This window comes from Pleuronectes platessa, chromosome 2, assembly GCF_947347685.1.
Source record: "Pleuronectes platessa chromosome 2, fPlePla1.1, whole genome shotgun sequence".
Classification (NCBI taxonomy): Eukaryota; Metazoa; Chordata; class Actinopteri; order Pleuronectiformes; family Pleuronectidae; genus Pleuronectes; species Pleuronectes platessa.
The window spans coordinates 25,915,043-25,940,082 of NC_070627.1; the positions used below are offsets into that span (position 1 = coordinate 25,915,043).

Here is a 25,040-nt window from a genome sequence, read left to right on the forward strand (position 1 = left end):
CTCCCAGACAGCTAGCAGCTAATCGTTCAGATTACACCTCAGGTACTGCTTCTCTGCATAGCTCAGGTTAAATGTTTTCTGATGCCCTCTCTCTCTCCCTCTCTCTCTCTCTCTCTCTCTCAGTGTGTGAGGGGTTAACAGTGCAGGTTGGCTGGATGTTAATGCCACTCGCTCAGAGAACCCAGGCGAAGGCTGGCTTTAGCCCAGGGCCCGGCCCTCCCAGGCCTCTCTCAAACTCCCAGATCTCTTCAGCATACTTCTCATATTAAAAGAAAACAAGTTACACAAATGAGACAGATGGTTCTTGTTTGTGATGACAGTTGCAATTCTTTCTCCTCGAGCCCTCCTCCCCTCGTCTTCCCTCTCGGCTTTCCTCTGGTGTCTCTGCTGCTGTTTTTTCTTCTTCTTCTTTGCCCTGAAACAGCCACATTGTGCAACATGAGCGCGGTGGGCAAGATTCGGGCTCGTGGGCATCGAGACACGGACAACAGGAGGGCACTGGTGCAGCAGACTTCCAATTACCTCGCTGTGTTTGGCATTCTTTCCTGCTGTTTCCATCCATGTCTGCTATGAACTGTATTCTCCTGGTGCTCATTTGCATGCTCTAAATAATTTGTCAGCACCAATTACAAATACGGGAACCATTGACATCCACAGCCGTAACTTCTGTTTCATGATCCCAATGACACAACTTCCTCCAAAGGTAAATCCTCAACCCTGATAGCTGCACATGAACATCATTTAGGAGGAGAAAAACAGGTTGTTGTCACATGGCGTCTATTTTCATGAGGGGGCCGAAGAGCAGGGTAAGGATGAGCAGTTATGTGGGGATGCTTCAGCAGGGGAGGCGAGGACAGCCGATCAGTGGACGGATGCATGGACACTGTGGGAGAGTTGGGACACAAGCACACAGGAGAGAGGTGGATAACAGGAGACTGGTGGTTGATTTAGTGGAGTGATGTACTGCAGGTGACCCACAGCAGCTTACTGGCCACATTCCTCCAGTGTGGACCTGTAAACCCCCTGTGGGCTGTGACAGACAGACCCGCACGCAGAGAAGACTTCACACAGAAACAAAGAGGGGCAGCCTGAACATTTGTGAAATCATGAACTTCACTGACTGACTAAATCCTGAGCTTCAACATGCCAGTGTCGGGATTCATGTGTTCACCATGATGAGGCAGGGCATCGTAGATGTGACCGACAGCAGCAGCACCGAACAACATGCAGACCTGTTCACCTTTGAGAGAGAGACAGCATGTTTCCCAAAAGTAATACCTGCAGCATCAACTCCAGGCTCAGTCTAATATTATAGGACTAATATATATTTTAATAATATTAACAGTTGCTGTACAGAACTGCATAAATTCTCCCTGAATGAGCAAAGATGCAACTGGGATGGGAAAAAAACCTGCTTGTTATTATGATTCATTTGCAATTCAGATATTACACAGATAAGGTTTCAGGTTTATGAATAAATATGAATGACAAGAATGTCGCTCAGTGGAGCGCATACTTCTGTCATGGCCTAACAGCCCCTTCATGAGACCACATTTAAATTCAATCGATCTGGATTTATTTGGAACTGCACGAAATTAAACACTCTTTTTTTTCCATTAAGATCCATGATTCATTTTCTGAGAAGATCAAGGAAACGTCTTTGTCAAAAAACACCCAATGTTAAAGAAAGTGAGACAAAATTCCAAATCTGTTTAAAGTTGAAGAGAGACTGCACACTTAAATGTGTTTGAGAGCAGTAAACCAAGTTATAATATTAAGTTATATTATATATATGTATTTCAATTTCAATCGAAGGTGGGCGGCTCAGGTGGTTGGGACCAAGGGGATCTGGAAAGTGATGAAAACAACATGCACTCATCATAATCATGTTATCAGGCAGCATCCCAGTCATTCCCATCACGTCAGCTGACCAATCATGAAGCAGATTCTGCTAAACAGGAGAGGATGCTGGGTAACTGCACATGTGACGGGTGACGTGTTCGGAGAGACCAGCGAAGACTCGACACTTGACGTGGATCACGTTGACAGTGAAACTGATCCAGGTGTGAGTGTTTGACTGTGGCTAACATGAGGCAACATTTGATCCCAGCATGGACAGATCAGACAAGAATGGAAAGTGACAACACACAACTCCAACATACACACACACACAAGTGGAGGATCAAGCTGTTGATGAGGGCTTTAGCTGCCACAGCTTCTTCACCTGTGGATGCTGGTATGGATCACTCTGAGCGTACCTCATCCCTCTCTCTCTCTCTCTCTCTCTCCACCCCCCCCCCCCTCTCTAGTGCTAAGAGCAGTGCATCTGTCACCAAGGAGATTTCGACTAAACTGCGGAAAACTTTCCCTTAGCACCTGGGCGCACACACACACCTAAATACGCACACATCTTCAGGTGTGTGTATGTGTATGTGGGTGACAGGGGTTGGAGCGTGTGTGTTACATGTATCTAATAGCCAACAGCTATCGACCGTGTCAAAATAATCCTTGCAGTGACCAGTGGTAGTGTCAGACATGCACACACCATACACTAACACTCTCTTTCTCTCTCTCTCTCTCTCTCTCTCTCTCTCACACACACACACACACACACACACACACACACAGACACACACACACACACACACACACTACTGTTTTAGAACAAAAAACTACTACAGATTTCTAAACAGCAGCAACAATAATGACCAAAAAAGTAGACAAAATGATATTCTTGACAAATACATTTAAATTCTTTAAAGAATAAATTAAGAAGAGAGAATCATGTAAAGAGGATAGGTGAGTGAATGCATGAGTGAAACATGAACAAAATGATGGATAGGCCAAGTGAAAGTCTGCATATGAATCACTACCTCAGTCACTGTGTATTATCCATGATTTAACGCTAAATTATCAATTCCTTTTCTTAAATATATTTTATCAGCAACATTAACGCTGCATTGAACATATTCAGTAAAACACAAGAGAATTAATTCACAATACATAAAGAAATTTCGGTGCTTCATGACATCAGTGTTCAGTAAAAACTGAAAAATAACGAACCAGTCACAATCAACACCAAATAAATAATAATCTTAACAACAAATCATTTGAATAAAAGCTTAACATTTGTTGCTGTTTGAAATATAACCCTGGAGCTTTTCATATAACCTGAGCGATAGCTGTAGCTGAGAGATATTTCCCCCCGGTTCACAATACGGCCTGGTTAGAAATAAAGGTGGCCCCTGTCTGTTTTCTCTCAGTACGGCCCCTCCTCCTACCTGCTGGAGAGCATTTAGTCCGGGCCGAGCGAGCCAAGCCTGCACCTCTACACCATGGCCAACATCTACATGAAAACCACATTGTGTTCCATGTGTTGGCAGGAGCTCTGGACACTGGAACAGCAGAGACTGTCAAAGGTTCAGCACCGGCACGGCTAAGCAGGCTGTGTCCTCGCCTCAGCCAGCAATGATTTACTTTCATGCACGCACACACACACACACACACACACAGACACACACACACACACACACACACACACACACACACACACACAAACACACACATTGACAGATATACAGATAGTTGCATGGCCCCCGCACTGTGTAGCTGAGATGTCTGAATACTGATTTAGTGCTGAGCTCTGATAAACTGCAAAAAAATCCTCAGCGTGCTTTTCATCACAAGTCGGTATCTCTGCAGATCCTCATAAAATTGTCTCCTAAAAATGGGTGCAGCACACGCACACACACCTTGCATGTGGAGAGTTGCCTATGTGGGTGTGCATGTGTGTGTTCCAGGTTTCTCAAATGTCTTGTTGCGTTGCCTGGTCACTACATCCCCACTACTGCCTGCTCGCTTCCACCCAGAGAAGACGCTCCACCAGGCTCGAAGGTGATTGGTCGACCCCAGAGGACAAAACATTTAGACACATTTGTCAAAAATGATGAAGACCAATGGAGGCCAGGTGGTGTCTCTCTGCATTTGTCTGTGTAGGGGGCTAAGGAGCCTCTGTGGTGTGTGCGTGTGTGTGTACACCAATATTTCAGCAGAGAGGAATGCCCTTCGTTCAGCCTGTGTGATAATTAATGGCTGTCAGCGTCTCTTTAGCACAAGAAGGTGCTGACAGACAGCACTCGAGAAACGCAGGGAATGTGTGAACACCTCACAGGGGTGGATGAGGGTGGCGGAGGGGGGGCAGATGCTTCAGGTCACCAAAACTGGGATATCACCCTCATTTATTTGCTGTTTGACGAAGTCCTGGAGATGTGTGTGAGAGGTGTGAGAGATACTGATCTCTCAGCACTAACATAACAGCAGAGTCTGAGAGACATAGAGAGATAAGCATGGGTTGAGCAACAAATTTAAAACTATCTACACTTTATAAATAATTGACAAAGGAACCTATTTTCAGTGCTGTATAGTTCTGCCTCTGATATGTACTTTCACACAATGAGTCACTCATATGGTAAATAACATACAGACTTCAAACATTTATGATGAAAACTAAAAGATGAACGAAAGAACAGTTATTGGCAATCAGCTCTGATTCATCAATCATTTCTGTCGATTACGGACATTATTTATGACATTTAAGGAAACACAGGTCACAAATGGCAAAATATTATTTTTATCTCACCGTGAGTAAGCCTGACAGACATAGACAAATACAATTGAATGAAAAAAGGAACCTATGTGTTCACACTGATAATTTTGTGAAAAGTATTTCAATATGAATAAAGTTTTTATATCCAGTGAAGAAGTCTTTCCTTTTTGCTGCAGGAAGGACCTTCAGTTTAATCGGGATTACAGTGAAACGTATTAATGCATCAGACTAACAACTGTGTTCAGCTTGATCATTCATCTCAATGTGGTGGTGATTAAACTTAGGGAACTCCCTGCTGACCTCTGTTAAAGGCCTTCTGCTGTTATTAGACCAGATCATGTACATGGTTAATTAGTGGGTGACCTGTACGAGAGAGAAGATTGGTTAAGCTTCATGAATGGTGGATCCTACAATCCCCTCCAAGCTGAAGTGTGACAGACCACTCTTCATCCAAGGTAATATATAAAGACTAGATCAACAGAAGTTACTGCTGAGTAGGACTCATCAAGATGAGTAGACATGATGTGGAAAATCATTAATGACTATGCTACAGAATAAACCTCTCTATAAACAGTGCATGTAATTAAAAGAGTGATTATTGATCACAAGTTGTCTGGACTGGGACTCCACTCTTGATAAATTAAGGCTAAAATACAACTATCAAACTTATGTAATACTGTTTATTCTCATATAACCAAAGTAACATCCAGCACACAGTTTTGAGTGTTGATTGGTTAATTCTGGATGATGTTGGAAAAACAATTCACTTTTATTTTGAAATTTAATTGTGAGATTCTTAGAAATGTTATTTGTATATTTGTGTTGCTTCAGTGTCACAGCTTGTACTTCTAACATGATCAATACCAATGTCATTACCCAGGTATCAGTGTGTGTGTGTCTGTATAGATAGAGGGGGGGGTCCATGGCATCGCAGCATCAGCTTCATTGAGTTGTCCACGGGCACTAACACCTGGTGATGTTTGGTTGATCAGCACCTCCTACTGGCTATACATGTCATGACATCATTCAGCCGTTGTGTCCCCAACACTGAGGGTGAAAACTGCCACTAAGACATGTACTGATACCAATTACTCGAATTACTGAGAGGAAACAAGATATGTTTTACACAAAGTATGTTAAACACTTTGAACTATAGTTCCACCTGTTACAAACTGATAGAGGATAGCATCTCCTGTGTTAGAGGGTGAAATAAAATCGTTACTTGATGTCATTGAAATATTGAAAGTAAGCTAACGTACAGAAATAACTTTTTAAATCATGTAAACTGATTGTGTATATATCTATATATCTATATAGATATATACCTACCTATATATCTATATATCTATATACCAATAAAAAGCAAGGGGAAAAGTGGTAAAGGCAATTAAGGTATAAGTTTAATATTTTTGAAAAGAATGCATATACAAAGAACAAAGACTTTAGACAAAGCATTTGGTTTTGCACCAAACAACAACAGGTTATAATAATTATATTGACTTGGGCTGGACGTCCACCCAACTCTAAGCCACCAGTAAAGAAAAACAAGAACCAACCAATCACAAATAATCTTTATCAAACAGTCTCTCTGCCATTGGAGGTTTTTATTCAACTAAACCAATCAGTGGTTTTCTTGGTATAAACTGGCAGGTAAGAGTTCAGATGAGTTCCGACCCCTAAATGTAAAAGGAGTGAAAGTAACCTTTTTTTAATATATTTATATATATAAAATAAAAAAAACAGCACAAAAGAAATAATGAAGAAAAAAAAAAGATTTTGGTAAAAACACCTGGAGCCTACATCAACATTGTGTGCCAGCTTACATTATAATTACATCTGTTAAACCTATCATTTAGAACAGAGACCAAGGTTCAGCTACACGCAGCGCAGCACACTTGGAATGGGTACGACAGACTGGACAGCCCTTCACACCGCAGACACTCGGCCTGGATACAACAACACACTGCAGGAAGCCACCAAATTCTGACTTGGCACAGAATTCTGGTGGAAATTCGTCTTCATTTGTAACTCGTCTACATATGGAACTTCAGCCAAGAAACGGTAATTGTTACCTAGATGCCTCTGCTGTACCCATTCTAAGTGTGCGGGGATGACGATGTTTAAACAGTGCCCTGCTTCACTCTCCCTCGGTCCCTGGCAACACATGAAGAACACACCGCTTGTTCTGCTAACACTGTTTAAGTTCCCTGCATCTAAAAGGCCAATTCCTGTGGTCAACTAGCAGACCCATTACTACTGGATGCCTTTAGCTCAAGTGATTACCACACTCCAAATGGACTGCACATAGAGGACTGAAGGGTCGATGGCGATATTAACCTGTTCGACTTCCTCATGGAAAGAGAGCTGTGAGGAGTTTTAGCCTGACTGTTTGAATGAATGAGTCCTATCAGACCTACACAGTTTCTTTAGTGGTTCAGAGTGCATCTATCTGGAACATGAAATAAATATATCTCAGACTTGTCGTGTGTTTCAGGAGGAAAGAGGGTGTTGGCAAATAAAACTACTCTGTTTGTAATTCCTCGAGGAACGTAGGGGTTAGGCTGAGTGTGCTCGTCAAGGGGGGTGTGGGTGGGGGGGCAGGACGACCAGCAGCATGAACAGCCACCAATCAGTTGGCTGGGGCGGGGCTTATATCCTTGGAAGCTTTACACTGGTGGAGGACAACTAAATGGCCAGGCCTCTTAAAATTGATGAGGCCATAACACTTGCTGAATTAAGATCAATCTATCAAACGCTTGACAGAGTGAATTCTACTTGGGTGTAAGCTTGGTATCTGGATCACCTTCTGCTGGGAGCCCACAGTGGCTTATTGGCCAGGTTAGGTTCATCTTCTGTCCCAACTCAGACCTCGGGGTGAGGCTTCTTTTATTATTGCAGAGAATTATCAGAAACTTGGTCAGCTGTTTTACTTCTTGTGGAGGACAATGCTGTCAACCAGCTTTAGTAGAGCAATGGGTTTGGGGGAAGGGGTGTGTGTGTGTATGTATTTAAGGATGTGTGGATGTGTTGTATGTGTGAGTGATCTGAAAAAAGGTAGGAGCCTCTCATAGCAGCACACATTTGCGTTTCTTCTTGGGCTCTGGGGGCTCCAATGCAGCCAATATCGCCTCATCAAACACATTCTTTAGGCCTTTCTGTGAACACAAACACACAAACACACAGGCTCAGTGAGGGGGCATTGCAAACAAGCACACACACAGACACACAAAAAGGTCAAATTAAAAAAAGGCTGAGCAAGCAATCAGCTTGAACAGAGGCAGAATAACCAGGTGAGTCCCTGAAAATCATTTATTGGGGGTTTCATAAACAAAATGCAAGACCTGCTGGGGACAAAAGAAATTAAACAATAATGCAAATAAATGACAAACACCATATTGTTTCAGTAAATGAGAGACGGGTTCGGGATAAAGTGGCAACATATATAACATGCATGTGTAGGTGCAGTTGAAATCAACCAAGAAAGTGGAGGAAAAACAAAACTCAGTCCCTGATGCCACACCAACACACAAACAGAAACACACATACACGCACACAGCAGCCTTTTTATTCCACACCTCCTGTGTTTTCTCCCTGGCTCTGTTCTTCAGATTGATACTGATGACTAATACCCTGCAGGAGCACATCCAGACTCAACAGAAAATATACAAGTAAAAAAACTTAACCGTGAATGTTTTTTCTCTTTTTGCCCCTGAGCGGAGCGGCTTACACCATGAGCCCAGTCATGTGAAGTAACCAGAGCTGCTCCGACACAATGCTGCACTATGCAATAAACCAGTAAACCAGTAAGCCCCTCAGCCTGGCTCAACTCGTTGTTAAATTCTTCTCTGACAAAGCACTGGAACAAGAAGAGAGCCAGAGAGAAGAGAGCAAGTTCATCTGTCCTTTATTAATTTGTTATACAGGTAATTTCACACAATCATAGCTTTTATATTATCTGGACTTCCAACACAGCAGGATATGCACCACAGTTGATGGCACGTTGATGTCGTATATAGAGAGCATTGTGCCAAATAAGTCAAACAATTGTATTTAGAATATTAAATCTTAAAAGAAACTTGAAGTGGAGCATAAAAATGAACCAAATCAATAGTATTTTGTACCAAAAAGTACACGATGTCATCTAGTGGTTATAATAACGAAATGGCCAAATACACTCTATCTGACATTAGCATTTAACAGTCCTGCAGTGCATTCACAAAGTATTTAGAAACCCTTTACTATTTTCACATTTTTATGTTGCAGCCTTATGCTTCGAGTGTTTAAAATGTTCAAAAAAGAAAAGATCAAATATCACACTGACATATTTAGACCCCTTAACTCAGTGTTTCGTTGAAGAACTTTATGCAGCCATTACAGGCTCAGGTCTCCTCTATTATTGTTTTCAAAGATGTTGATTGAGATATAAATCCAATTCGCTGATTGGAAGATGGACTTTCAAGCTCAGTCTCTGGACCAGGTTTACTTTAAGGATATTGTTGCCCTTTGTTCAGTCTTCCCTTAAAAACACCAACAACTACTACACAATCTGATGCTGCTCTACCGTTAGGTTGGTATTGAAATGGGAATGATCCCTCCATTCACTGTTTTTTGGGTGCTTTCACGCGTCTCTCAGTATGGAGTATGGTGTGACCACTCTGCCATGAAGCCAAGATTGATAAGAGTGCAACAGTGAAGCTTGTTCTTTAGTACGTTTCTCTTTTCCTATCCAGAGTGACCATCAGGTTCTTGGCCGCATCTATTACCAAGACTATTATCCCTCAATCTCTAAATTTGCCTAAATCCTGGTTAAACCAAACTTCTTTGGTGGAGGACACTGAGGCTCTTAGAAAAATAACCTTTAATGCAGCAGAAAGTGTTTTTGTATTTTAACCCAGATCTGTGCCTGACATAATCCTGTCACTGAGCTCTGGAGGTATCTGGTCCTTCCACCTCATGGTTTGGTTTTTGCTCTGATATACTTCATCAGCTGTGAGACCGTGTGAGTGTTTTTCAAAAGGAGTAGTCAATCATTTATATAAATTATTATTTCATTTATTTTCATTCAAGATGTAAAAACATCTAAAGAAATAGGTGTCTAACTTAAACTTTGTTATAGCAAAACATCTGAAAGCTACCATCAGTGTGATATTTCAGCTTTTCCTTTTTAAACAATTTGAAAAAGAAATCTAATATTGCTTTGTTATTAGCGTGAATTAATGTAAATTAATCTGGGGATGTTTCATTTTTTTTATCAAAAGCTGAAACATTGATGGGTCTAAATATTTTCTGTATATATGAGTGCACTGTATATGTAACCATATTCATACACTTATGCTGTGTTTATCACCACATAATTTCAAGCCCTATGAGACAAATTGTGATTTGTGAATATGGGCTATACAAATAAATTTGATTGATTGATTGATCAATCGTAGTACAAAAAATACATTAGCATTAGAAATGGAAGCTCTCTTTAGTGTATAGATAATTTTCTATTTGAAGCCACTGTCCCTCGCCGTGGTCTGAACCCACCCCCCACATTCACTACTACTCCAGGACAGAAGGGAGAAACTAAAACAATGGCTACATCCCAAATTACATCCTGCATCCTCTGCAAGATTCAGTTCGACTGCTGGCCAGGGGCCACATGAATGAAGCACCGGGCCAAAGAAGGAAAACTAAAAATGCTAGAAGATTTACAATTTAAAACTAAGTGGACAGAAATCAGTCCAGAAATAAAATATGAAGTTAATTACCACAGTAAACAAACCAAATGTCAGCAGTTGGAGGCTAGGCAACAAGTCACTGAAGTGTAAAAAGGCAGTAGAGTGAATGAGGCCAATACACAGATTAGTTGCAGTAGTAGTTAGTGGCGGGGGATAAGACTAATATCAGTATGATGGACTGGTTAGATGTCTGAGATTGGGACTAGGTTAAAAAGCAGGACATGTAAAGATATAGAGTGAGGAGAGGAGAATAAAGTAGAGAGAGGGAGTAAGGAATGAGAGAATAAGAGCAGTTATGAGAGAAGTGGCACAGAGAGTTTAAAATATACAGCATTTCCCTTTTCCCTGCGTCTCAGGTGGCTCAAGGGCAGCTAGGATAGCTTCGTCAAATACATTCTTCAGCCCTCGCTACAACGACAGGAGAAAGGAAGAGAACAGCACAGTTAGCTCAGAAAACACAGAGAGGGGTAAGTGGGAGAGCGGAGACGAGGAACATGGCAGAAGGAGGAGGAAACACAGAGACCTGTAAGAGATACATGACCACTGTGTGAAGGAGATGCACAAAGATGGAGGCTAAAGTGCAAAAGTGTTGCGCTCAGAGGCGGCAGTCGTTCCAACAGCGGGCTGAATGTGAGGTGTGGACCGAATGCTGAGATCCCAGACAGGAAACAGGAAATGACATCAGCAGCTATGCAACAGTAGTGCCAGGGGAGGGGTGGAGGAAGGAAGGAGCAGAACAGTGAGTTGAAGGGGGGGGGGACACCACCGCCCCATCAACACCATTGTTCTCTGTGTGAGTTAGTGAGTGAGTAAGGCGCAACTCATCTTATCATTTGAGTCGTGTTCTTATCATTACCTACCTAGAGTTTCTATGCATCAACTACATGAGCAGATCAACTCATAAAACATCGACTGACTTTCTTAACCCTATTAAAACCTGAGGCGCAGAAAAAAGACAACCTCTAAAATCCAAGCATTGTTTGAAAACATTGATCTAAAAACTAAAAAGGGTTTTCTGAAGAGCTGAGAGAATTGTCCATGTTAACAAAAACGTTTGTTTCTCAGCCTCTGAAGTACATGAAGTTAGCTTAAACAATTGGCATTCATCGTAGATTTTTGAAGTTTCCCTACACTCTGTGAACAGCAAAAAAAAAATGAAGCCGGCTAACTTGCCAAGATCTCCCTTTTACCTCCTCTTCAAACATGTCTCTTACTGACTGAGCCTTGGTCAGGTTGTGATGGCAGTCTTGTGATACGTCATATGTCAAGTTATTTATTTTTTCCTATTTTTGTTTTAATATGAATTTGCTAATCTAAATCCCTCAAAGCCTTGTCTGATACGTCTACAAACACACATTCAACTCGGGTTGTGGGAGGCAGAGCCTCTGTACAGGGAAGGTTTCTAAGCTATATGAAGACACCTGATGACTTACTATTTGTAACATTGCTGAATTCACAATATAGAGCAGTCACTGAAACCAAACCAGCATGCAAAATAATCCAACCACAGCGTGCACAGGCCAGGGGGACATGTGGACATGTTCCTCTTTCCTCCACTTTCTTTTTTGGTGTGAATGAAGTGTATGAGAGACTGCGAATTGTGTATATGTACATAGTTACTGTGTATTACCTGTGTGAGGGCTGAGCACTCCACATATTTCACAGCCTTGAGGTCTCTCGCCAGCTTCTCGGCTGTCTCCGGGGTGATGGGCTTCTGCTTGTTCTTGGCCAGCTTCTCTATAGTTGAGGGGTCATCCCGCAAGTCAATCTGCGTCCCAACTAGGAGGAAGGGGGTCTTTGGACAGTGATGGGTGATCTCTGGAACCCACTGGATAAACACACAACATGCACACATACATTAACATCAGATTTCTAATAGTGGGTTCTTCCATGCTTAATCAAGTTTGGGTCACTGTCAGATCCACTACAAAAATAACAGTCAAACTTCTGCCCTTTTTCTGAAAAATGTCCTCCAGTCTCTGCCAGGTCATCTATTTCCTTTTTATGTACATATTTGATATCATGTTTACTGGACAGAAGAATTTAAGCCCCTCAAAACAATTAAGATAATTAGTTCTTCTCATTCAACAACCCCTTATGAGCCTCTGATCATGTCTTAGACTTAACACTGATGTATGCTACTCCGAGTCCGTTACGCACAGGGGGGACGGACGGATCGGACAGACTATTTTTCATTTATGGTTCTCCGAAAGCTGTCGGTGCTGAAAACAATTCACCGCCAGAACAGTAGGTGGTGCATCGGAAGACGAGCGTGTGTTTATTTACTTCCTCCCAGCTTCCCTTACACACAGTAAACGATGGCAACTAACAGACAATGGCTGTTGATGACGAGTAGAAAAGACAGTTTTAGCTGAAATAAAGTGACACCCAGCGAGTCAAAATGCTTATGTTATCGTTTCTTAGCGCAGCGGTTCCCCGGTCTTGTTTCCGAACTGCGTGGCTAATTCAACAGCTTGAAGCTACACGGAGGCAGCTAGCTTCCCCCCCAGCTTCCACACACAGTCAGCAGGGACTCCCGATACTAACTACTACCAAGTGTTTGCTTTTAACCTGACGTTATTTGAGAAACAGTGTCATGATAGCCGTGGAATTAAAGTCATGACAGCGGGGTTTTGCTCTGTTACCATCGCAGTGAGCATGGTGGCTAGCCCGCTAGCGGCGCTATGACAGGGGGTTATAACCGTATGTGACCGTACACACATGCCGTTAGTGCTCTAACCAGCCACCGTCAGACGGACAACTCCGCTGGCTTAACACACTTGTCACATTAGTCGTAGTTGTGAGAGGGAGTGAGAGAGAGTGAGAGTGAGTGAGTGAGTGAGTGAGTGAGTGAGTGAGTGAGTGAGTGAGTGAGTGAGTGAGTGAGTGAGTGAGTGAGTGAGTGAGTGAGTGAGTGAGTGAGAGAGAGAGAGAGAGAGAGAGAGCCAGCAGAGTCAGGATGGACTGAATAAATATAAAATTTGATGTAGTATATAATACGTGCCAGTTCAGAGGTTCATTTATACAGTTGAATTAATTTTCTGAGGCAGGCCATTAGGTTAACAAAATAAAATGACCCCCCCCCCAATCCAATCACCCAACCCTGAGATTTAAGAATTGCTGATAAATAATAATGAAAAAACGTCATCATTCACAGTTAAGAAAGGAGCATGGGCTGCACTTGCCTTTTCTTTAACGTTTTCAAACGAGGAGGGAGACACGACAGAGAAACAGACGAGGAAGACATCTGTCTGGGGATAACTCAGAGGTCGTAACCTGTCGTAGTCTTCCTGACCTGAAAAAAAAACACATCCAAAATGTTAACTATCACACTAGATATTAACAAATGTTGGTCTGTGGATTAAATATAAAGACATTTTTACTTTTTATTCATTATTTAATTTGATTTCACTGTGCAGTACATGATGACAGGGGCTTAATAGACAATAACTGCATAAAATGGAGACCCTGGGTGAACCAATTAAAAGGGATGGTTGAAAAATAAGACAAACCTGCTGTATCAAACAAGCCCAGAGTGTAGGGCTCGCCTCCGATCATAACAGTAACAGCATAGTTATCAAAGACCTATAACACACACAAGAATAACAAGGGTTAGTTGTTATAAATGATCTATAATTATGTGCAAATAAATTTTTTGAGAAACATGGTATTGATAGTGATACATTGAATGAGACGTTATCTCGTTAGATAGGCTCTACAGCTGCACTATCTTGCTGCAGATGGTCAAACCCGATTTCACAATGTTTTGATGCATGTTGAAAACAGCAAAAAACAAGATACATTTATGTTAAGTAGTCAGAAGAACCTGGAAGACTGACTTTTTGTTAATGTAAGTGTCTTGTCTAAATGTCACAAATAACCTGCAATTAGATTAATTAAGACCAATTATTTGGTTCATAGGGTTCACCGAACCATCACCAGTCATGTTTCAAACTGACCATCCTGTTTTCTATTGTTCAGAATTAAAGGCATTTCGTTATAACAAATATATCATTCTAAATTGGTAAATTGTGTACAGAGGAGGTGGAATAGAAATCATCTGTCAACTGTGAGTGAACAGTGGCTAAAAGATGGACCATATGCACATTTCGTCCGAAGAAGTTCTGTCAATCAGTGTAACAGACGTGCACACACTTACCGTAGGTACATATTCAGAGGGAAACTTGTTTGTGGTGTAAGAGATGAGCAGGCATGTTTTACCCACTGCACCGTCCCCAACTACAACACACTTGATGGTCTGCATAGCTGCGTTTTACAGTTTTCGCTACTCATTCAAGATCTGGGAGATAAAAACAAAAGGAGACAAAACTTCATTAGTTAATGGCACTGAGAGCAAATATTAAAATATTAAAGCTTTGTTTTAAAACACTGAATCAAAGTGGATGAAATACTTGAGTAAGTACTTCACTAAACATGACCCCAAATACAGTGGAAACCGCTTTTTGTGATCACGTTTGTGCCAAACTGATCACTATAAGAAATTGATTACCATAACCAAATTATGTAGCATCTGTATGAAAGTAAGGGTGATATCACATTGCACACTTGCGTATGCACGCCAACACACACTAATTTTTCTCTCTCTCTCACACACACACACACACACACACACACACACACACACACACACACACACACACACACACACACACACACACACACACACACACACACACACACACACACACACACACACACACACACACACACACACACACACACACACACACACACACACACACACACACACAACCCAACTCAGCAGCCATCTTCGACCAGCTACAGTTTAAACGTCAATTTGTTTGGAATGACCGCCACATTATCAATACTTATCAACACATAATGATCAATACATTTGAGTGAGTAACATAATTGTTTCATAGCTGCACACATTAAGCGCTTTGAGTTGTCATCAAGACTAGAAAGGCACTGGCAAAATACAGACCATTTACAGACAGACCTTTCAGCTGGTCTCTTTCTGCTACACAGGACTAACTTTCACCTGGACAAAGGGATCTGCGTAATGGGAATTATTTTTCATTATTCAAGCGCCTACACTACAAAACAGCCTCTCCTTCTGAGAGCAACATCTGCAGCCAGTTTCAATCAAGGGGGCTGATGTTGAGGTGGTCAGGACCTAGAAATACCTCGGACTGCAGCTGGATGATAGACTAGACTGGCCAGCGAACACAAACACCCTCCTCAGAAAGGGGCAGAGCTGGCTCTATTTCCTGAGGAGGCTAGGGTCCTTTAACATCTGCAGGAAACTGCTGCTGATGTTTTACCATGTCAGTTGTTAGGAGACTCCTCCTTTATTCTGTGGTGTGCTGGGGAGGCAGCATGTAGAAGAGATTCTACACGGCTGGACAAACTGCTGTAGAGCGCTGGCTCTGTGGTGGGGGAAGAGCTGGCATCCATCATATAAGTGGCAGAAAGAAGGACCGAAAACAAACTGCTGGACATTATGGACAATACAAACCACCCCCTTCACAGCACACTGACCAGGCAGAGTACATTCAGTGGAAGACTGCTTTCTCAGTGCTGCTCCACAGACAGACTGAGGAAGTCTTTCATCCTCCAGGCCCCATGACTGTACAACTCCTCTCAGATATTGCAAAACGAGACCAATTAATGCATTAGACATGTCACTAGGCTGGCAGACTCTCACCACTACTGCTTATGTTTATCTAATGCACAACTTTGTATAGCTTCAGTTATTTATCTTCATATATCAGTATTTATATTTAGCTTCAATACTCTGGCTTAGTTACTTGTCTTTCAATCAGCTTATACATAATATAACTGCATTGTCAATATCCATTAGACTATACGTCTTTACAGTGACAGTTTTGTACTAGTTATTGTGGCTAGACCTTCATCTCACTAAAGTGTACTTATTCTTGACTCATTTTGATTCTTGTGTTCGACTATTTAGTGTGCAACAGGATGCCGGAATTTCCCTCGGGATTAATACAGTATCTGACTATCTATCTAGCCATCACAGCCTTGAATCTTTGGGTATCACTTAGAGTTACAGGAGACGGGAAAAAAAGACCATGAGAAGCTCAACACCACATGCTGCTTTCACTTCTAGACAACAAAAAACCCTATACAACAGTAGAATGGAATCCTGACCTACATCTGAAAATGCTGTTAACCAAAACCTGTGTAAAAACTCATTGACACAGGGGTATAAAAGGCCAGATAACCTCAAGTCCTCAATAAATATCTGCAACTCCCCAATCAAACACACATGGAAGTGTCCAGATGTCAGCATGAGGTTTTCTAATTCAAGGGATGGAGGGGCCATTCAAATCCACAACTGGAGACCGACCATTAAGATAGCCAATAACCTGGCATCAATATAATAGACGGAAAAGATGCTAGGAATGTTGTGCATGTGCTTTTTTATTTTCTGTCTTTATTCCACAAAATTCCCAAGAAACTGACAAATAATAAAATCAGCAATTGTCTGAAACAATAAAGATGTCATGGAAAAAGATTATTGCAGGACAATTTTCAGAATCCAAACAGCGTTGTGGTCATGACAGGTCACCTGTTAAGCTGCACAACAGTGTTCCGTTCAGAGTGTCCCTGTACGCCCTGACAGTGAGCCAGCAGGCATACAGCCAAAAACCGGAACCTAAAGTTGCAGCATGGATCACTCACCGCCTTGCATTCATACTACTCTGGAGTTTGAGGGCTGCTTAAGTTCGGAAACACTGCATGCCAAATTGACTTAATAAATCCAGGGTTGTGTTTTAGTCTGGACAAGCAGGAATGAAGATGACGGAAACAATGACATACACACTCACAATCGATTGCTGATTGGGTGTTTTGGGTAATAACGTAGCCTTTGCTGATTTGTTTGGCTCCAATAACATGACACCTTCCAAAAGAAAACATTTGGCATTAGCCTCACCAACCAAGCTTTACTGACCCTGCTATCTTTGTAAACGGCTGTTGTCCAGTTAAATTCTGCATTTTACTATTCAAGCAAACTGCATACAATGATGGGGGGATTCCCACTGTACATGGTGGTCACAAGATGTGCATGTTCAGGGGTGTTACAATGGATTTTGTCCGTGGAGAGTCTCAGTAATACAGCTCATGATATATTCAAGTGCTAAAAACAGATCATTGGGATTGGTTGAATTTTCTTGAAGATGTTTCAGCTCTTATCCAAGAGGCTTCTTCAGTTCTAACTGACTGCTGGGAGGGCCAGGTATTAAACTTGGACCCACCCTGCTGTTGGTTTCCTCTGGAGTCATTATGGGTTGTTGACCCACCCGTCCCCTTTGAGTCATTTGTCTTAAAGTGTGAATTGTAGTGAAACTTCCTGGAGATGAAAGCATGTATTTTGCATATAAAACAATCAAGTAATTACCTGCATATTAAGCCATCATTAAAAATATAATGAAAATAATAGCTCGCTCCACCTATTAGTTAATTAAATCATTATCTTATTTTACACTTGTTTTCCTGCTGTGGTGTGAAAACACCTTCATACAATTTGTCTGGAACATGGCAGTGCTGCTGGTTGCAGTGTGCATTTTGAGAAAGACATAGTGTGTGGACCACACCACAATATTCCCCTATTTCTCCTCCACAAGTTCCAGTAAGTCAGCGCTAACCCACTGCAGAGCTCTGCACCACTGTGTGGGGGTGGGGGTGTCGATGAGAGAAGCAGGAGGGACAAAACCTGCAAGCTCCGAATGTTTCAGTGTGATCGTGGTTTGACAAATAAACAGTGCAGAGGTGATGTCTGAACAAAGTAAATTCTTTAACATGAATTCCTTTGCAAACTAGGCTAGAATTATTTTGTAGTCTTTGCAGTGTGTGAGGTCTGCATACTATTTAGCACTGCTGCCTATTAAACAGTCACTACAAATGTATATTCATATAAACCACAAGACCAAAATCATATCACCTGCCAACTGCGAATGATCAAGGTGAGAGAGTGGTGGGGGTTTACATCCCCACTGCTGTAAAAGTGACTTCTATTGGTTTGTAGATGCGCTGCAATGGAAGGGGATTGAATAGCATGGACGTCCTAGTTAACTTCTCTCTGGCAGGTGAAACTATCACTGACAAGGACTGCATCCTGTGAGCAGGTGGCATGAAAGAAAATGTAAAACTTGCCTGCTGGCAATTTGGTACCCTACTCCACAAGGAATACAACAATCCCTTATTAAATTGCCTGTATATTTTGTGAAAGGACAATATGGATTACCAAATACCTGGTTGGTAATCTGGCAACCCAGAAACATGATTCCTTACAGAAAGCTGGTAAATAACATAATATGCTGAGGATGAGAAGTGATCCCCGTTTCATTCAATCAACAGTGCAAAAACTTGATTTTCATTCAACTATATAAGAATATGTAAAAACTGCTGATGGGTGCCACTGTGAGATATATGCCAAACACAATGCAAAACACGTCAGAATGCCGGTGGTCAACAGAGGGTGGCTGCAGCAGCAATAATGCTGCCTGACCTAATCCAGGCATTTGTTTGTCGGCCAGCCAGCACCGTGAGGGCAGCTCATCTAACAGACGAGTGAAAGCTGCTAACGTCGAGCTTGATGTGGCCTTTTTACCCCAACATGACATGAACACTGTGTTGAACAGCATCTACCTAATTATTATACAACACAACTCATTAGATGCATTTCTGTAAACACGTCTACCGGATTTAACATGTACTTAACAATCGGTCAACGCTTCCCCCTCATTTATCCTGAACAGAGACTGGTTATCTCAAGCACAGTCGAAGAAACCGGCTACACGCAGACCACAAATCAGAGAACCCGCAAGTATTTTCCTCTGACTTCCACCCAAATAATAGAGTAGTCCGAAAATGGAACGTTTCGATAGCGTGTTCAGTTTAAGACATGTCAAACTTTGAGATTGCAGATACTGTCGCAAACTGTGACCAACTATCCATCATCCTGTACGTATCATCGTCGCCTACCTACCGGAGGATTTAAGATCACAACGCAAATATGACCAGTAAAAGCTTTGGTTAGCGCGGATGCATTAGCCTGAGCTGCTGTATGTCGGCCATATATCCTCGGCCTCAATCTGGCCTAATTTCCTGCCGGGTGCCTAAACCCACGTTAAAACTCCGAGCAGCCTCTCTTTAAAACACAAGCAACGCTATTTGATCCAAACACCAAACTGTACAAACATAATTCCCCAGACTGGGTTGAGATTAGGAGGACATTACTGACCTGGAGTTTGTAACGCCTCAGCTCGCCGAGCAGCTAACAGCTAACTAGAACCCCCCCCCCCCCCCCGCCCCCCCTGCATCTTTAACCATTGACTGACCATACTTTTAGGCTTATTATAAAATAAATAACTCTCCTATAAATACGATGTAATTAATGTGCAAATACAACTCACTGAGATTGATTTACTAGCCACTACTATCTGCCTGCTTTGCTACCCATCCTCCCCAGTCGGTTTGCTAGCTATCTAGCTGAGCTAACCTTAGCGGATGCTGTGGCCGAATGATATTTATATAAACTGTCAATTATAACAACCGTCCCCCAGATGTACAACTTAGATGTTGATAAGATTCAAAATACAAAGCAACAGCAATAACATCACTGTGAAAGAGAAGCGGACGCTAGCCTCTTACCGTCTCCTCTGTTTGTGTCTGTACGCCGGGCGTTGGCAGCTACGCGCTAGGGGCTTCCCAGTCAACAGTACAGGGACACGTTGCGCTGCGTACTGAAGTCCTACGTAATTACGCCAATTAATTTTACTACGACCGGGCCGCTTCTGTCTAATTAGGCCCATTAAAACAAACGCTCATTAATCATAAATTAGATTACTTCGTATTTAGTTTGAGTACTGAATATTGTTCGGCAGTTTAAACGTCAAATTATTCCAACAACTGAAAAATAAACAGTATTTTATGTCAACAATCATGGTATGCTCACTTTGTACGAGACGTTTTATACAAGGGATTTCTCGGCATCTATATTCAATTAATACAAAATGATGTCTTAGCTTGGTGAGAGCAATACACATCACTCTGTATCAAAAAGATAACTTCTATATCAAGTAAATGTTATGTGATTTGAAGCAGGGAGATAGTTTGACCTACATAAGTGCATTGTAATACTATTATCTGCCAGTAGATGGCCCTGTAGTCCAACAATCTAAATACCCACAACGTTGTATGAGGGTTCTAAACATGTACAGTGGAGTAAGTTATGGCAGGAACAACAAGTAGTAACAAAAAAAACTTTATTCCCAAAATGGATCCAGAAAGTTACATTAACACAAATGCACTCAATCTTTGACAGAAAAAAAAGGACTATTTCTTTCGAGGAGAGTTAGGATTTGATTGCATTGTCCTAGGTGGTCACACTCTGCAGCAGGGTAATGTTGTCTCCTTTCAACATGATCCTCCCTGGGAGACACAGATAGAGGAACAAAGGAGGAGGATCAGAGTAGGATGATGATGGGTGGAAAGAAAAAAATGGGAGGCAAGTTATTCCTTGTGTTAGTACGACATGGCTGAGAGACAGAATTTATCTACAGTTTGAATAAATTCAGTCAACCAAAGAAGTCAGCATAATGAGGAGCACTTTGTTTTGGTGTGGTTACAGGATGAATTTGATATTCTCCAATAGCACCGTTAACATATCAGTCAATTTTTTTTCCAAGGCTGAGCAAGAATTGTATGCTGACCCTTACGCCAAGGATAGACGAGGCAACTTTGAAAGTCGTTGGATGTCTGTGCTGTTCACTTTATACAATATAATGTCTTGTGATGGCAAGTCTTGTTGTCGTTCTGAGTTCCTTCTACACAACCTGCTGGCGACTGGGAGTCACACACTACACTATCTTTAGGGGAACCCCCAGACTGGTCCCCAAAGAAAGTTTACAAAACACACAGAAGAGACACTGGGATTCTTAACGATCCTCCAGCTATTCTGCGTCATCCTCCTCAGAGAATGACACATCCGTCTGGAGGAGAGGTCAGTTGAAACAAATGAAAACTTATTTTCATAACTCAGGGAAAATGACCCTATATCTAATAAACAGAGACATACTTTTTTTTATTTTGTGTGGCTCATAGTCAAACTAAGCTTAGTACAAAACTAATTTCTTAAATACAGTTGCATAAAAGACTTAAATGTCAGGGGGCACATCACTCCTACATGTACCTTCACCATCTACACCCCATCATGCACTCTGAGTGGCTGCAGTTGTCAAACATCTAGATATTAACTCTGCTAAAATTGCAGTTGAACTCTGCAACATGTCAGCAAGCCCCTTCAAATCCTGTCTTTGAAGAGTTTACGCATCATAAGTGGAGACTGCCGATTAAACACAGATTTGGGTCTGAACTGAAAATCTGGCTAAAATCGCCTAGTGAGAACTAAGCTTTAGGCAACAAAATGTAAATGTTCTGTTTTCAATGGATTTGCATCTTTGACAAAAGAAAACACCAATACATTTTTCAATAACAAGGGGTTCAATTTTGCACCCATCTTGTCTTGGGGATTATTCCATGTGTAATTTATGATTTTACATATACATCGTGACTGGGATCAGTAATTACTTATTGAAAGCAGAACAAGGGGTTGAAAAGTGGGGTGTACTCTTACCCAGTGGCTTCCTGTTCTTAGTCTTCATATGGACTTCCTCAGAATCATCTAGAACCAGGTTCATGTACTCATCAAAACCCTGAGACAGATAAGGAATTGCAAGGAAAAACTGTTAGCTTCAATCATGGAAGAACAATTTAATTTAACACCAGCACAAAAATTAAACTGGTCCTAGTTTCCTGTGCTCAATCACGTTTTCCCACAGCATTTATGGCCGTTATGTTAAATGTATTTCTTCAAGAACAATGACACTTAAAGTTTGTGTTAATTGTTGTTTGGAAAACAGCCTCAATGATCATTGTTTATATCAGAGGCAAGTCACTCCACAAGTAGTTTTCCTTGTTAGGCAGTATTTCATAATCTAATCACAAGGCACTCAAAAAAAATGATGATAAAATAAACTGAAGTGCTTAAGTGCTTGAAAAACTGAAATAAATTGATTATTCATACAAATATAACTCAAGCAAATAGATGCGTCAGTAGACAATTTCACATCATTTTGTGTAAATGTCTGTCTCCATCAATCATAAATTAAATGTACATGGAATCTGCGATCTTGAAAGATGTGTTATTTTTAATGAGTCATCCGCCAATGATGTCGGGTCTGCGCTGGTCATTTCAACCTCAGGGAGAGGTGCAACAGGCACTGCAGCATTTTTCTTGACGCAAAAGTAATCGATTGTTCTCTTCATTGTAAAAAAAAAATACCCTTTTTCATGTTTGTCCTCTCGCTTTATTGTTCCGTTTGCCTACTAGGAATGTGGGTGTAGTCGTCCCAGCGTTCTCTCAACCCTTTAGCGTGCAATGCCTGCGAGTATGGACATAAAATCCCTGCTATACGCTGACAAAATAATTATTAATCAATCACTCTAATGATTGTCAAAGGCAATCCTGATAAATTCCAGGTGCACTGGTTCAACCACTGTACGGTGCGACTAAAATGGTTGCACTCTGAAGCCCTGATTAAGCATCTCATTGTGGCCAAGTTTCATATTATTTACCACATGTGCACCCATTGTCAGATTATAACCATAGCAGTGTGGACAAGGGCTCACAATCTTGTCATTTAGCTACACGTGAATGAAATTAAAATTCAAGTTCACTACAACAAAAAAACAGTAACAGGCCACTTACAATGATACAGCCCTCTATCCTCATGTTCACCTGTTCATACAACCAGACCTGGATCCGTGAACGCTGAGAATAAGAAGATCAAGATATAAGAATACAATTTTATTAAGAAAACACAAAACAGAATTGATTGTAAAATAATGTAGGACTTAATACTTACATTTTGTAGATACCTGAAAATAAGGTTCTGGTGCATGGAGTTAAGGAAACTCAACATTTATATTCAGACACAAATACAAACACAAAATGTTTTAGCACTGTTATGCTTTTATCAGATTCTGCACACTGGACCAAAGCTTTCTGGAACACAGTATGGTGAGCAGTGCAGACTACACTTATTTCCATTGCTAGTATTATAGGGGTACAATTACCTCACTAAGGTTTAGGTTACAACGTCTCGTATGAAAACTTTGTTCTGAAGTAAGCTAAATGGACCGTGATGCAGAAAAGAATGCACGTTTCCACCAAGGACAATGGAGATGTGTTGCTTTGAATCGTGTGTGAGCGGACTAAGGTTTTCAACATCCTACAGATTACCTTCTGAAATGATCAGGTAGTTGTTTGGTCTGTAAAATGTCAGCTTATATTTCATATTCTATTTAGCATTAGAGAGGCGGTATATTCAAGAGCGAGCTTTTATGTTTAGCTCAATGATGAATCGTTTCACTTACAGATACATTGTCCATCTTATTACGTATTTAATGGTTCCGGCTCTACCATATGTCCTGTCAGCTAACAAATTGCTTTATGAGCCGAAATCTGCTGAAAGAAGGATAATGTTATTTCACAATATAAACAGAACTGCTGTAGTGAGTTCGGCTGTGCTAAGGATTGAGCTACACACTGTTCATGTTAATGATTACAAAAACTCTTAGCAAAAATATCTCAGCTCAAAGCACTGCTTCTTGAACCAATTAGTTGTTACACAATACGTGTGTTAAAAGGTTTTAAATCGTTCGCCTTACTTGAAAATAAATGGTTAGCTAGCTAACAAGAAAAGGCTAACCTAGCTGCTACATTAGCCCAGTTTACCCGCGGTGTTCACTCGTCACCATGAAAAGGATACGATGGGCTGCACCATCACCTTCTGGATCTTCTGTCCCTGTCCTCTGTACGCCATCTCTCCACCAAAGTACCAGCGGAAGGAAGAAAAATAAAAATAGAGCACAGTTTTTAATAAGACGTACTTCAACGACACACTCACGTTGTGAATTTGCTTCAATGGCGGGTTCCTTCCGCGTGCAATGCTTGCCCTGTGCCTCTAAAAAGTGTCATGAAGTCGAGAGAGCGCCGCCACAGGCAGGAGGTCTTTACCGCACCAACACAGTGCTCCATCACTACTTGTAGTTCCAATATATTTAATATAACAGCATACTACAAGGAAAACAATAATATATCAAATTAATTAAAAAAAAAAAAAAAAAACTTTCTGTAAATTAGTGTGTTTGTATAACAACGGCCAACCATAAATACAGACTTAGTTCTTTTTTTGCCATCACCTGCAGTTGCTGTCAGCGTATGTACAACCTGTCTGCACTCTGTAAACAGTTTTGAGTCCAAATCCAGAGGCGCTCAGATTCACACAGATGTTCACTCTAAAAATTGTTCCTCTTTTGGCTTTAAATTTCTTAAGTTGATGCAGGACGTTTTCCTCCTGACTTTGCTGATATGTTGTCAAGTCCATTCTTCCCTTTATCTATGTGTTCAGCAGCCCTTGTTTACCATCGGGTATTCTCATCATCAAGTGCTGTTGTTTTTTTCTCCCACATGCCACAATTACCCATTACTAATTCTCAACAAAATGTACATTTTTGTCACAGCCGCAATCTATTTCATATAATTGCTATAATTAAATATTTAATGAACTCTGACTCCCTGTCAGCTGGACTAGACTTTAATATGAAGTATTCGGTTGTTTTGAAATCTGATA

The 25,040-nt window shown here is 41.3% G+C and overlaps 2 protein-coding genes across 2 annotated transcripts; both read right to left on the bottom strand.

Annotated features, from left to right (window-relative positions):
* Positions 1–5,984: 5,984 nt before the first annotated feature.
* cdc42 (cell division cycle 42) lies at positions 5,985–20,086 on the bottom strand. Its single transcript, XM_053435761.1, has 6 exons — positions 19,996–20,086; positions 14,492–14,632; positions 13,845–13,917; positions 13,518–13,627; positions 11,963–12,160; positions 5,985–7,761 (listed from the first exon to the last, which is right to left on the bottom strand). The coding sequence occupies exons 2-6, from the start codon at positions 14,594–14,596 to the stop codon at positions 7,672–7,674; spliced, it is 576 nt and encodes a 191-aa protein (XP_053291736.1). The 5' UTR covers positions 14,597–14,632; positions 19,996–20,086; the 3' UTR covers positions 5,985–7,671.
* Positions 20,087–20,592: 506 nt separating this feature from the next.
* On the bottom strand, positions 20,593–24,373 carry snrpe (small nuclear ribonucleoprotein polypeptide E). Its single transcript, XM_053445978.1, has 5 exons — positions 24,177–24,373; positions 23,271–23,297; positions 23,114–23,176; positions 21,980–22,058; positions 20,593–20,775 (listed from the first exon to the last, which is right to left on the bottom strand). Exons 1-5 carry the CDS (start codon positions 24,228–24,230, stop codon positions 20,720–20,722), a joined length of 279 nt encoding a protein of 92 aa, XP_053301953.1. The 5' UTR covers positions 24,231–24,373; the 3' UTR covers positions 20,593–20,719.
* Positions 24,374–25,040: the final 667 nt, after the last annotated feature.

Excerpts from the sequence above, each read along its gene's own strand:
- cdc42 (XM_053435761.1), bottom strand. The coding sequence starts at position 14,596 with ATGCAGACCATCAAGTGTGTTGTAGTTGGGGACGGTGCAGTGGGTAAA. Across the intron at positions 13,918-14,491 it reads CCTCTGAATATGTACCTACG|GTCTTTGATAACTATGCTGT; the intron begins GTAAGTGTGTGC and ends TGTGTGTTATAG. Across the intron at positions 7,762-11,962 it reads AGTGCTCAGCCCTCACACAG|AAAGGCCTAAAGAATGTGTT; the intron begins GTAATACACAGT and ends TTGTGTTCACAG.
- snrpe (XM_053445978.1), bottom strand. The coding sequence starts at position 24,230 with ATGGCGTACAGAGGACAGGGACAGAAGATCCAGAAGGTGATGGTGCAG. Across the intron at positions 23,177-23,270 it reads TTTTCAGGTATCTACAAAAT|CGTTCACGGATCCAGGTCTG; the intron begins GTAAGTATTAAG and ends TCTTATTCTCAG. Across the intron at positions 22,059-23,113 it reads GGATAGAGGGCTGTATCATT|GGTTTTGATGAGTACATGAA; the intron begins GTAAGTGGCCTG and ends TATCTGTCTCAG.